General features: G+C 38.5%; 1 protein-coding gene across 5 annotated transcripts in view; it reads right to left on the bottom strand.

Annotated features, from left to right (window-relative positions):
• Positions 1-14,287, bottom strand: part of TMEM117 (transmembrane protein 117) — a 219,052-nt gene that overhangs the window by 32,745 nt on the left and 172,020 nt on the right. For all 5 annotated transcript variants that reach the window (XM_064508074.1, XM_064508076.1, XM_064508082.1 and 2 more), the window contains exon 6: positions 11,630-11,789. In XM_064508074.1, coding sequence (XP_064364144.1) covers positions 11,630-11,789 — 160 coding nt within the window. The remainder of the gene's footprint in view (positions 1-11,629; positions 11,790-14,287) is intronic.

The raw sequence follows: 14,287 nt of genomic DNA, 5'->3' as shown, positions 1-14,287 counted from the left end.
GGAAACCTAGCGAAAGAGACTCCTGCAGTTCTCCTACACAGCATCTGTTACAGGAGCTGCAAGGTGTGTGGAAAGCAGGGTATAAGCCGAAGAGAAAAAAAGCGGATGTGAAAATATTATCCCACTGTTAACGGAAGTCACTGCTGTCAGGAAGGACTGAATTTTGTCTATGCTGCTGTGACACTTCTCTGAGATACTAAGTGAATTTATAAAACCAAACTGTTCACAGGCAGTTACAAATTGTGGTTTTGCCCTTTTTTTCTGGCACTGGTACATAGCACTACCTAGACAGGAGTGCCCTGTCTCCTTTGAGATCAGCTTAAAAAGCAACCAGTTGTTTTTATGGAATCAAATATATGACACAGTCATAGCCATCACTCTAAACAAGCACATGGCAAAACATCAGTAGGAACAGATCCATGGATCTCTTAGTCAGAGATTTCCCCAAAGACTGAAATAGCAAAAGCAGGAGTGAAGTATTGACTGCTGACTCTCTGGGGGAAAAATAAGCAACAGAGACACTCACCCATCACAGAAAAGGACAAGGAAACACATGCACAATCAGAAAAGTCCTGCAAGTGCATGAAAAGCTAGCCAAGGAAGTAAAGCAAAGAATAATTTTGGACTAAATTTTACATAAAGAAAGGCTTTAAACTATTAGCAAAGAAACTGCTTCCATAACCATTTGATTTCTACAAGGGAAACAGGGCTGTCATATAACAATAAATAAGATTACATCAAATAAATATGTGGCTCTGCTCCTAATGAAATAATATCCTCCCCCAATTAGCTAATTGCTCAGTTAAAAGATGAGTAATAATATAAATTTTCAAAATAATGTTCTCAGACATCTCAAACTAGGGATGCTTTGACCTTAATTTCTTTGTGCCTCAGTATAAAATGTGGACAATAATACTCCTGTTGTGAAGACTATTGTGAAGATAAATACATTAATGCTGGAGAAGCCCCTTAGGAATCACAGTGATGAGTGCCACAAAAAAAGCCCATGAGGAAATGAACAATTCCATCTTCATATCAAGGTTTCAATAGTGTGTGGTAAGTAAGGCCTGGGGCCACACACAGAACAAAAAGGATAAAACAAAATATTGAATTGCTGCTCATTAAGTGAGCACCATTCATCCAGTTCAGCAAGGGAGACAGAGGTCCTGTGGAAAAATGGGATGTGAACAGATAATTAAAGATTGTATCATAATGCATATACATGATGGCAACGGGGGTGAAAAGTTTATACCAGTGATCTTAATTCTAACATTTCCTAACTTTGAATGTATGACTCTGCAGCCTCATTGTTTGTATTGTTTCATTTTAACACTTTTTTTAATGTGTAGCCATATTTGTGTTTGCTTAAATTTTCATGCGCTCATTTCTGATGTTAGTCTTGTTTGTGCGATGTTTTTCTTTGTCTCATCTCCTGGACTTGGAACACTTTGTCTAGATATGCAAATCTTTGCAGCCTGACCTTGATGAATAGCAGGAATCTGTATAATTTAGATTAGTGCTGTAATTGTTTGGCCCAGATGCCAGAAACATCCCCAAGGGTATTCAACATTCATTGAGAAGATGTGGCTGTTGCTTCGCAATTAAGGTCAGGACAAAGGTACCGACTTGCAGCCAAGAGAGATTCTGCTGATCTCGCCCAGGCAGCAGCAGCCGCAGGCGGCTGGTGCAGCACCAAACAGCCTGAGTTCAGAAGTGCTGCAGGACACAGAGGTTGGGTGCTTACAGCAGCCTTTTCCAACCAACAGTCTGTAGAACCGAACCAGACCGAATCAAAGTCATCAAAAAAGTGCTTTTATGGACTTAGATAGGACAAAAACATTCCCTATTCCTGCCTCTAACACTAGCTGCCAGATAAAGCAGACCACTTCTTTTTTGTTCTGCCACCTAGTCCTACACAGATTACATGCTGTACATGGTATCACTGTAGCTGTTGAGGACTGCTTGCTTCTCTGCTTTGGGCATCCAGTTCTGAAGTGGAATGAAATTTAATTATACCCTTGATGTGTGCTACGTATTGTATATTGTCAAGCACAAAGACCACCTGAGAGAAACTAAAAGCAAAGAGCCATCCAAGAAGGATTATAAGATTATATTCTTAAATCTATAGTAAGATACATTAGAAGAGATGTACACTTTTTTCTCATTTTCATCTACAGGCAGTGGAATGGATTACTAGCCACAAATTTCTATCTTTTAATTCCTCATGCGGTACCTGATGTGGGAAGCAATATCATAACAGAACTCACTGAGAACTGATGCAGAGTGAGATAGAAGCCGATTTTGTACAGAAGGAAGAGCTCGAACGTCTCTCATAAAAGACTGTATAAAATCCCTGTCCAAAATGATCAGTATCAGTCAGAACGGCTCTAGTACAGCGTTCTGGATTCCCATCGCATAAATAATGCTGATGGGGGTGCAATCCATAAACACTGGCAACATGACTGTAAGCTTCTAGGCTTGTTGAAGAAGAGATAGCAACTAAGTTGGCCAAGGCAGGATAAAGGCTTCTTGGAGGTGTATGCCAAATTCGGCTGGTGGCAGCAGAAAAGCAGCTCCACCACGTCTGGATCACTGAAACCAAGTGAGCACCCTTGCCCCAAGAATGGGGCTCTAGCTCTAGGGTCTCTCCTCTACGCCTGCCTTTCCCCTGCCTCCATGCCACTCCTGAGCTATATGGTATTGCTGGCTGGAGGAAGAAAAATTCAGATATCAAGTCAGCCTCACATCCTTCCCCTGCTTCTGTGCTACTCTGTGGTCCTGGAACAGCCAGCTGCCACCACGGCCTTTCCTCCAAGGCAAGAAATGGCTTGGCCATGGCTGCTTCACGCTGAAGGTGTCCGAATGCGGAGCTGCAGCCGTGGCTGCGGGGCCTGGGTGCGTCTCCCCCTAACGGCCCCGATCAGTGCTTCAAACCACGTTCAGCAACCTGCAGTCTGGGGACACGGATTATCTTGCTCAGAGCCAGTCCTAAAAGTGGCTCTTTAACACTTACCCTATCTTTCTCCAGGGACAGGTAGGTGTCGATTCAGTCCCTGGTGCAACCTAGTACAAAGGCCCTGGCAGAGAGAAACTTTAAGGTCTTTTTTGCTTCTGACCTGGAGGAGACTAGAAGCCTTGCTGAATTAAGGATGCTACTGTATAGCACCTGGGATCCATGGGGACATGTCTCCAAATGCAATACAGGTGAGTAATTAAACAATAGTTTGAAGCCAGAAATCACTGCAACTATAACTTCAAATCAATATACAGCACTAGGGAAAACTTTCCCTCCTCTATACCTTGTGAGAATGAATTACTTATTGATGACCATGATACAGTCTGACTATAACAGGTGCAAAAATACCTAATGTAATCATTATCTCAAGACACTCCATGATTAACTACATACATCCCCTTTGTAATACCAAAAACAAAGGACAACAGCTTTATTGTACCTTAGAAGAACATTATAAAAATAAGCATGTCTTTGCTTAATGTCTCTCATAATAGCCTTCAAACTTTCTACGAAGTATGAACAATGGCCATTTAATCAGCTTAGCAGAAACAATGTACTTAGATCAGGAACATCAGGCATGTTCTTGCTGCTGTTCCACTCTAAGGTTTGATTAAAAGCAACTAAGCTGTTTTTGTCCCTTCTCTGTACTTGTATTCAGTCCTGTTGCTAAGTGGATCTGCATGACCAGATAGCACCTGTCAGTAAGTCCTCTAAATTCAGTGTTCTATGTAGCTAAATGCAAAATATGGACAGGCATAAAACTATCTTAAGGTAACACTCTATCTAGAGATGGCAAGCTGAGGTTTTAATCCTTCTGTTTTAATTCACGTGGGTTCGCTAACAAAATGCATGCAGTTCTAGCAGTTAAAAAACAGCTGAATCAGTTCAATCACATTTCAGATTTTTCACTTTGGGATAAAAACCTGTGTAACAACTCTCACTGCAAAGCACATTTCTACAAGCAAATAATTTATTCCTGAACATTGCTGTGGAGAGTTGAAATTATCTGAATGTCATCATTACTGTTATATCAACGTATGTCACTACAATGGAATTTTAAACAATGCAGTTCTCATCTGACATACATCCCACGGCAATGAAGCCTATCACACGCTGATGATAGTAGAATCTGTGGAAAGACTCTTTTTTCGATCAAAGATGAAAATGGTGCTGTGAAGTAGCTGCCAACAATATGTAACTTTTCCTGTTCCTAGAATTTCACTCTTCTGTGTATTTGGGCAGTAATGGTGGTTTCAGAGGGGCAGGTTTGCCTTTGGAGAACTGCTCCGTTAAGTAAGGCAAATACCTGAACTGTAATAGAATGGGTTCAGCATCACATATATGGCACATACCCAGTGATAAGGTAAAAGGGAATGACTTTGACAAATAAGAAGCTTTTTGAGCTAATTCATTTTGTGCGTATTCATATCAGAGTAATACAAGAGGTATCAGCTGGGACTGGTGCTTGATTACGCCAGAGTCCGTACCAAATCAGACAGGATCCTCTTCTGAACACCATAGGGGCTAAACAGGCAAGTCAGACAACCAGTGAAAGAAAAGAGTATTAGTTGTTCCTTTTTAGCAAATGGGGAATTGAATCACAGAGCTAAAAAAAAGGCCAACCCTGGAGCTGATATAAATTTGGCACAATACTATGCAGGTCAGCACAAATGTACCAAGTTACAGCAGCAGAAGCAGAGTCTGGAACTGAATCTATAATGCCCAAGACAAATACGATGCATTCCAGTAAGATTTAACCACCCTCAAGTGGGGCAAAAGGAGGAAATGGACTTAAAAACACTGTACTTTGCAAGTCTTGTTTGACAAAATCCACAGCATAAAATGATGGTATTACTCCTCAAACCAAACAAGCACAGAATGAAAACACTGCAATGTAAACCACACAGCTCATTAAAAAGGTACGGTATATAATGTGCAGTGAGGAACAAAATACACACACCTTTTCCCAGAGGAAAATTATTTTGCTCAGCATTTTCTTAGTCCCAAAGAAAATGAAAGAGTTGAAAAAGCAAACTGCATTTTATAATGGGGTCTGGGCAGGAGCAAAGTTTCAGGGATTTTCAAAAGGAATTTATACATCCACCTGGTTGTGAAAAATATTCCATCATAAGCTTCTGGGTTATAACTACACATATTAATACAGTACCTTTGTCCCCTCTCTTCGACATCCATTTACAAAAATACAGAACACAACAATGTAAAGAAGCAGATGGGAAGAAGGTGTGGAGGGACCATGCACAGGTTACTCACAGTTCATACAGGCAAACTCTCCTTTCCTTGCTTATCTGCCGGGAAAGGGACAGTTTCACTCTATGGGACCCTGACTCCATTTTTAACTGCTCAAATCTGAGCTGTCAAATGGCCACTTCTGGGACCACACTAACTCATCCCTCTCAGTACACAACAGCTAGGAAATAACCTACTCCCTTGATACCAGTCATAGACAAAAGTTACAGGAAAGCTGACAGAAGACAGATGTCTGATGGGATGAAGAAGGAACTCAGAAGAGCTACTGTTCTGGAGAGTTCAAAATAGCAGGGAGTAAGACTTGACCCAAAAAACCTCAGAGACTTAGGGAAATAAAATAAGCACTTTGGGACTAAGAGATTTAATGCAGATGTAAATGCAACAGTAGCAGCTGTGGAGGCACAGGCAAGCAAAGCAGCAATTCTAGGATGGGTGAGAAAGGCTTGTGACTAAAGTAGTGGAAAGAAATGCCATGGTACCAATAATGCCATGAGAAACATTATCAACATGTTAAACAGTGTTTAGGAATGTATTCAAGCCTGTCACTTGAATCCATATTAGGTACAAATGAAGGGAAGCTGTGAATCAACAGATGTACCCTACTAGTCTTTCTAATTGGCTTTTATTTTTCTGTATTGTTTGTGGAATGTTTTACCTGAGTGCTAATAAGGAACACCTCCACGCTCCACAGAGGGATGGGGATGTAGGAAGGATGTATGAAGAGGGGGAACTCTTTCCTCTGTAGGAGAATTTGAAGGAAGGAAAATCTATTACCTTCTATAGAAGGTCCCACTCACTCCTAGACTTACTCCAAAAGTGAGTTACCTCATTTCAGCTTGTCCCCATTTCTTTCAGAGATCCTGCAGGCCACGAGAGGTCCAGTACCGCAGAGCTACCCTCACAATAGGGCTCTTCGGTAAACACTGCACAATTAACTGAATACAGCATGTCTCCAAAGTACGTACTCATTTTTCTATTGCTGTTTGGCAGGCATGTCTAAAATCTGCTAGTGAAGAGCAACGTACACTAAGCTAGATGAAACACAGTTGTTTGAAACAAATCTTTTAGTATCCGTAATTTCTGAAAAACATAACCCCAGAGTTTATGGTTCTTCACTGTAAAATTCTGCCATATGGTAATGGCTACGGACATCAGTAAGAGAACTGTCAAATTTTTTAAAAGTGAATTCCCATCTGCTTGGTTCCTCTGAAAAAGCTGCCACCAGACACCTGCACTTATTTTACATCCTCCTCCTGAAAGAGAAATTAGTATATGAAAATACAATGTAATAACCTCTCACATATAGAAGGCCTAAATGTCAGAGAGGGTCCAAAAGTTGTTTATTAACTTCACTAACACAGATGTTTCTTAGAGGTTATGGGTCATGTTTGCTCATTTTCTTGTGTTTTCAAATGTTACAAAACCCAATAAAGGTATGATGGAAAGTACCCTGATATTCAAGTACTCGTTTCTTCAGAAGTTTTCATGCTGAATGGGAAGTTTTTAGAAGGACATTTTCTGAAACCAGCTCCAAACAAACAAAATGCAAATTGGGAAAGGAGCATATTAAAGACAGACTGACAAAAAGGGTGATCTTTTTTCTCGGCTCTTCATTCAAACTTTGGTAACTGACTTGGGAAAAACTACACACTGGCACTTTTTGCTGTTGCTTGTTCAGAAACAGGGAAATATGTACACCATTCCTGAACCAAACTGGGAAGACCTATTCTGAAAGAAATGAGAAATTATTTTGGTTTGTATTTCCTGCTTTGTCTACCCACCAAAAAATCATCCCTTTCTTATCTGTTTCAAAGGAATGCTACTTATACTTGTGTATTCTGCTTAAAGTATAAATCAAGATTCTCTTCTCATTTATACAGGTGTAAATTAATTCTATCAAATTACTGAGTGTAAAGCCAGTTAAAAGTCACAGACAGATTAGGTTTGCAAAGTTAAATAGATTTTCTAAAAAAAAAAAAAAAAAAAAGCCTAAAAAATCAAGTTCTTACCCACTTTAACTATCCAAGCAAATCAATATCTTCTTGTCTGTACTTGACGTTGTCGTCGGCAGTGTTTTTTTTAATGTACTCAGGCATTGCACTAGATTTTAATCAAAGCAGCCTGTCCATCAGTGTAAAGCCAGAGTAACTCAAAATAAATGGAACTGTTCCTGCTTTAAGTAACAGTAGACAAGACCAGAGTCTGTTCCATTTTGCTGATAAAGGATCTGTCTTATTGCTTGATAATGATGACATACACAAAACATAACATTACAAAGTAGCTACTTAAACTATTTTTTTCAGTGAAATATGAAGAATTAAAAGAAAAGAACATGGGAAAGCAAAAGTACATATTTTTTCAAACTTCTAATTCTCTTTTAACACTCTACTAAAGCTAGAGTATCAGATATACTGCAGAAAAAAAAGTGACAGGTTACTCATTAAAGATACTGATTATCAACTGCAGCAGCAAGAAGCAGTCTACAAATGGCTACATGTGACAGCCATTTACATATAAAATATTATGAAAAATACATTTGGAAAATGGGTATTATTAAAACCTTTTAATCTACAGATATCCTATAACTATATAAACAGATTCATCATTAGTCATAAGGAATGCTGTTAATTATCTAACTCTGTTTGACTTGAATTATTTTCAAATTATCTAGAAGGGCAAAATGCTATTGTGCCTATTTACAACAGCTTTCCCATTTGATATTAATGGGATTATTTTAGTAGTTTGGTTTTAGATTCACGAACCAAAGCTTTTTCAAAGAATCTTATATATAAACACTCCCTGGCTTATGTCTATTTCACTCAGCTGCTTCAGAATTTATTCAGTTTACTGAAGAATAAAATCTCCTTTTGGAACCAAATAGCATTTTTAGGTAGCTTTTAAATCCTCAGACATTGTATTTCGCTGTACCATCAGATTAAAAGTTGCAGTAAGTCATAAAAAGTGCAAGAATTTACACCCTGGAATTTGCAAAGTGCTCAGCAAGGCAGCTACAGCACGTAGCTCCGCAGAGATGTTGAAAAACTCCACAGTCTTCCAAAAGTCTGAGGAAATCTGTAAATACTGACAATAGACACAACAGGAATGAAAGAATTCATCTCTTCTGGACACACAAGATACAATAATCCAGCCACCATAGACTCCTACTCATCAGCAAATTCACCAAGACCATGACGCCAGGAAAAAAAAGAAGCAGTACATGGACTAATGCATGATCTACTGCCTACTTGCTCAACTAGAGTTCTTTGGAATCTGGAATTATAGACTATTTTCATACTTACTGCTTTAATTAACATCTTTTCCATTAACATCTTTGACAAACAGAACTGAAAATGTAAAATTTTCATTACAATAATAAAACGCAAAGAAGTTAAACTACATGAAAATAGCATCGTTACATATCTAGCTTTAATTAATGTGTGGTCCTGCACTCAATCTGAAATTAAGGCCAAAGATAGCATGATGCCCATGTAAAGCAGTGAATGCTATAGACAGATCTCAATTATCAATGCAGGCTAGCCATGTTGGCTCTGCTTATTCTTAACGGAGAGAAATGTGCACCTCTAGGGCATGTCGCATCTCATCCTACTGCAGATGTTTAAAACAGCGGTGATGAACGGCACTCCAGCCACACCTCTATCTCTTCATTGACTGTAAAGGCACAGTGATTAAAATCAGGTGGAGATGTCCACACAGCAGACATCTAAAACAGGTGCTCAAGGTCTCTTTACCTTCTCTCCAAGGATGGTGATCTGAAGTGAGGTGTCACAGTGAGATCAGCAGAAGAGATAGGAACACAGCCTGATTCCTAACCCAGCCACACTACCTATGAGGTCCTACTTAAGTCCTGCAGCCTCCTCCATGATTTGTTTTCTTGGATTCTTGGATGACTATGACTTTCACATTTACATTTCAGTCACTGGTCTTGTCTCTGACTCTCTCTGACTTGTCCCCTAAATACTCATTACCACTTGGACTGAAGGAGCCTTTGCACACTAAAAGGAAAGTGTGGCTGAGAGGCAGCAGTTTCTTGCAGGATGGAAACCAAAGCAAAAATAGTGCATGTACCCTTAAGCATGGCTCGTGTATAACTGTCTGTATAACCGCAAAAATAGTGCATGTACCCTTAAGCATGGCTCGTGTATAACTGTCTGTATAACCTTCACCTGCCTGTGTTCTCGTCACAGGTCTGCCTGCCTTATGTCTAATCAAAAAAAGGTAGCTCTTCAGGGCAGGGACTTCTCAGTCCTTTATTTGTTTTTTACACTCTACACAGGGCTTTGATAAATAATAAATTCTAATAATACTAAGCAGGCAAAGAAGTTCTTTACAATTACATAATTATTTTTCACAGCATTGAGAAAGGCTTTCCAAACTGAACCGGTTTTCTCTTCTTCCTAAACACAGTCATTTTTGTAGTATTAATGCTACCACTTGAATGGACAGAAAATATCTGTACTGCATTTAGCTCAAAAATTAGATTAGATTTCATCTGTGCTCTTGGTTAACGTCAGCCTCAAACTGAAATTGTAGCACTTAATCCTAAAGGTCTTTTTTGCTAATTTTACCATTTTGTTGTCAAAGCTTGTTAAGTCTGGAAAATTCTATGAAACAGGCAATGCTATTAAAAAGAATTTATGCAAACATTTAATTCTAAAGTATACTTCTACTTCAGTCAGATGATCATGATTCTGATTGAGGTTTTTACTTGGGATTTAATATGTTGCATTCTCAACTTGATTTTCAGTGGCAATGCAATGATGCTAGCACTACACTAAATAAAATATGACAACTTAGCTGCACGTTCCAAATAAATAACTTAAAATAAATAACTCCATCACATAAACATCCGTCAATAATGCAATTAAAAAGAGCCTCTCACTTTGTGTTGTAAAAATATGAAATAGTATTCAGGACAGGCTGTTTCAAATGAAATTCTTCCCTATATGCAGCAACTCCAAGGTCAGAGTACTGTGACTGCATTTTTCAGAGTCGAAAGGATGATTTAATAATTATTTGGTATCAGGACAACTCTGTTTCTCTACCTGGTACACAATATAAAATTCAGTATAGCTTGATATATTGTACATTTTCATTCACGCTTTCATTACAGCCCTTGAAGTACAATAATTTATTATACATTCTCTTGAATCTTTCTGAAACACCAAACAAAATGTAAAAGCAAAGGGAGAGAAAAGAAAGCACCAGAAAGCTCATTAGAAACTGAAACTGAATTCCATTTCCTAACCTCCTTCTAACCATGGACAGCAGTGAACACTGAGCAGTGGTGGCCACTGGAAAATCAAATGGAACTACAGGACTTTTTACTGCTTTAATGTCCTAGTACAGAGGTGATAAATTCTGAGTGCCATTACAGTTTTGCCTCTATGACAATTACTCACGCAATAGATACCTCAGTAAAGAGAACAAGGTGTCTCTCAGAAATGGTCTTTGCTGGCAGGCTTAGTTAATAATTTATTTGAGAGAGAAGGTCCCAACAGTTCTCAAATTCCTGCTAAACTTTAACAGTCTAACACTTCTAGGACTAATAGTAAAAGTCACTCAGGCCTTTGATGTTACTTTTACTTCTCTCAGCCCAAATGGCCTAATTCTTCACAGAGTAATAGGTGAGTTATTCACATAAAACTCAAACCACAGACAAATGCAAACGGTAGGGCACAGCATCATATGAAGGAAGTGTTTGGCCGTGTATTTGTGACCCAGACCCCCTACTTAACAGCTAGACTCAAAGGAGCAGACATCAGGCAGACTGTAAGGAATTATCTCCCTAGTTACCCTCCCTGGCAGAACACATTACAGTAGAGGGATCCGTCACAAAGTAAAAACAAATGTTTATGTGACAGTAGAAAGTCGAATCTCAATAGCAAATATGAATTTTCATCTATTTAAATGCATTCCTATATTGTATGTATATCAAATGTTGTAAATCTTTGAAATATGGGAAGTATTTTTCTTTGTTTTGCTAGATTTCTCTCATCTGCCTAACAAGCTTTTAATTTACAAAACAACTAGCTTCTGTTTCTTTTTCCAATGTAACTTTTGCAGAAAATGCCTTCCAATTTGGAAAGTCATTAAGTTCTCACCTGACAGTCTAAGAAAAGAAATCAGAGATGTTTTCACAAATAAAGGCCAACCGGCTTTTTGCAAAGCCCCTCACAATGGTGTTATAAAATTTTCTAATAATAGTGATTGCAAACTAAACATTTATTTACCTGTATGAAGTTTTAGCTAAACAGTATTTGCTCTAGTGAAAACACAGTGACTAGGCAGCCTCAGCAGCTTGAATGAAACATTAGGACAGTGTACCTGCATGACAATGAGAAGGTCAAACACTAAGATGAAAGAAGCCAAGAAGGCTCTTGAGACCTCATCACTTGGCAGAAATCCACGATTCAACTTGTCCCAGCTGATCCAGTCAGTTGTGATGACAAGCACAACTACAGAGGTCAGAGTAAATAGAACCGTCCTGCAAGGGAAAAAAAACAGTTCAGAGAGAATACTGTAGTAATAAAGATATATCATGCTATTTTATCTATCGTCTAATGGTCAGCTGGTGCTTTAACAGTACTCTTCAGCTGATGAAAGGAGATTGAAGAAAATTAAGTGTACAAATAAACCATTTAATTCAAAATAGGAAAGCAGTCAGCTATATCCATAGTAAAAAGAAAATTACTGGCTATTACTAAGCATGCTGGGATATATCGCTCTTGTTCTTCACTCCATTTTTTTCTTTTATGATGCAAACTTGTTAAGTAAAATAAAGGGGAATTAAGCTGCAATAATATGACAAAGACTGTATGATCTATGCCAAATTCAAATGAACAATTTGAGGGAACATTTTTTTAAGGCACCAAGGACGTTAGGATCCAACTCCTCGGAAAAATCTTTTCTCAGCAGTAGGAGCTATGATACATTAACAGTGAAGGCTAATTTTTACATAAAAATACATGTCTGTATGAAAGACATTTTCATTATACTAAAATTAATCTTTAGTACGTTTTGTGGGCTGTAGAAAGACTTTGCTTTGTGTCTCCTAACATGTCCTTTGTATGAGTTTTCAATGCATCTTATGGCATTTCTGATGTCAGTGAACAGTGTATTAAAAAAGTAATAATGCCTACATATGAAGGCTAAGAGTATTCCAGAAGACACATTTGGCTAATTCATATAATTTTGCCATATGGTATTGAAATAAAAATCTTTCTGAGCTGTTTTAAATAGTTCTGCATAATTTCCAGCAGCATTTCAGTTCCACAGAAGCAGGCAAATTCAGCTGGTGATTTGAGGGGGAGCAAGGCTTCTCCCAGTAGCCCTTGCTGTGAGCAAATACATGTTATAATAGGGGCATATCAATGTCTGAATGCATACATACAACTGAATAATTGTGGTACTTTGGAGTTTGTTCTACAGCAATAAAGTCTCATTCTCTTCAGCTACAGAATACTGTAAAACAATGTAAAGAATATTTCCTATGCACTTCCAAACAGGAAAAATACTTAATCAGAGTAAAAAATCTGTACGTCTGTAGTCACAGACTACCAGTCTGTAAGCATTTATTATTATGTATCAATCTTGGCTGTGTCTGTGTGGAGGAAAAAGCACAAATACGCACATAAACAGTAGTGTACACATTTGGACTCCTAAACATCATTCTTCTGTGGCACGATGGACTGTGTTTCTTCATAATATCAAGAGACAGAAAAGGAGTTGATTGCTACTTTTACCTTATTATCTAAATTGCACATTTATTTTTATTTTTAATAAATAAATTCAGTTACATTCAAAACCGTGGCTGGCATCATAATACAGTATCCCTTGAATGCATTATCAACAACCGGGTCAGAAGAAAAATGAGGCATATTAAGCTTAATTAGAGCTAAGCAGGATTCAAGCCTGCCTATCCCCAAAACATTTGCTTAGCTACCATCTAATCTGTCAGTACCTAAAGTGGACAAACCTTTTCAAAAGCTCCATTTTGGCCTATACCCACAATGGCTTACTTTGGAAAGACGAATCATTATGGTCCTTCTCTAATGCGTACAGTCTCCTGAGACCCACAAAGGCAGCTTTTCCCCACTTATGTTGCCTCAATATATGGAATTCACATGGAGACAGATGCTCTCACTTTAGCTGAAAAGAATGGACCTTTCTGCAGAAATAACACAGTCCTCAGCACTTCTCTACTGACTGCTGTAGGCTGCTCTTGGTGCCGAGCTCACCGATTTCCTTACCTCCCATTCTGAGGCACTCACATCTCTCAATGCGTGAGGAGTTTAGAAATGTAACTCAAGGCTGCATAGTTTGCTATGGGAACCATGCACCCAGAAGTTATGCTCAACACTGTTCTGCTTCGGACCTCCTGAATTATGCATTTGTGTTTGGGGGCCAGAGTTCAAAGCATTTAAGGTAAGACTTTGGTATGTATGCATGCATAGGCTTACACGTATTTTTATGCATGCTTCATCTGCAGGCATGTAAAGACCAATGTCTGTGCTAAGCTCTGATTTCCATAAGGAAATGCATATGCACTTAAAAAACTGTGCTTCTTTATTCATTCTTAAGTGTCAAATAGGAACGTAAGAAAGCAGCAAATGGGCTGCTAACAGAATAAGCAAATGTGAGAACAATGGTAATAGTTAGAAATAGACATTTAAAATGTTTGCATTAAACAACATAATTAGTGCTTAGTTGTATTTTTGACCTGTAATCTGGAACAGAGCAAAATATTCAATACATGCTTTTGCAGTTACTATAAACCAAATTTGTCTGGGTTACAGTTCAATGTGTCATGGGGATTAAGACAAGAAGCTGAGGATTTAGTCTAACTTGACATAAATTGTATCAGATGACACCACTGTGAACTATCCTGCAATATCCTGACCAGTGTAGTTTGCCCTTTATTCTGCAATGCACATTACTGAGAAAGAGCTACACCATTAAACTCTTCACAGCAGTGCTGGCAAG

This window comes from Dromaius novaehollandiae, chromosome 1 (genome assembly GCF_036370855.1).
Source record: "Dromaius novaehollandiae isolate bDroNov1 chromosome 1, bDroNov1.hap1, whole genome shotgun sequence".
NCBI classification, from domain to species: domain Eukaryota; kingdom Metazoa; phylum Chordata; class Aves; order Casuariiformes; family Dromaiidae; genus Dromaius; species Dromaius novaehollandiae.
The sequence above is the reverse complement of the archived record's forward strand: the minus strand, read 5'-3'. Positions and strand labels throughout refer to the sequence as shown.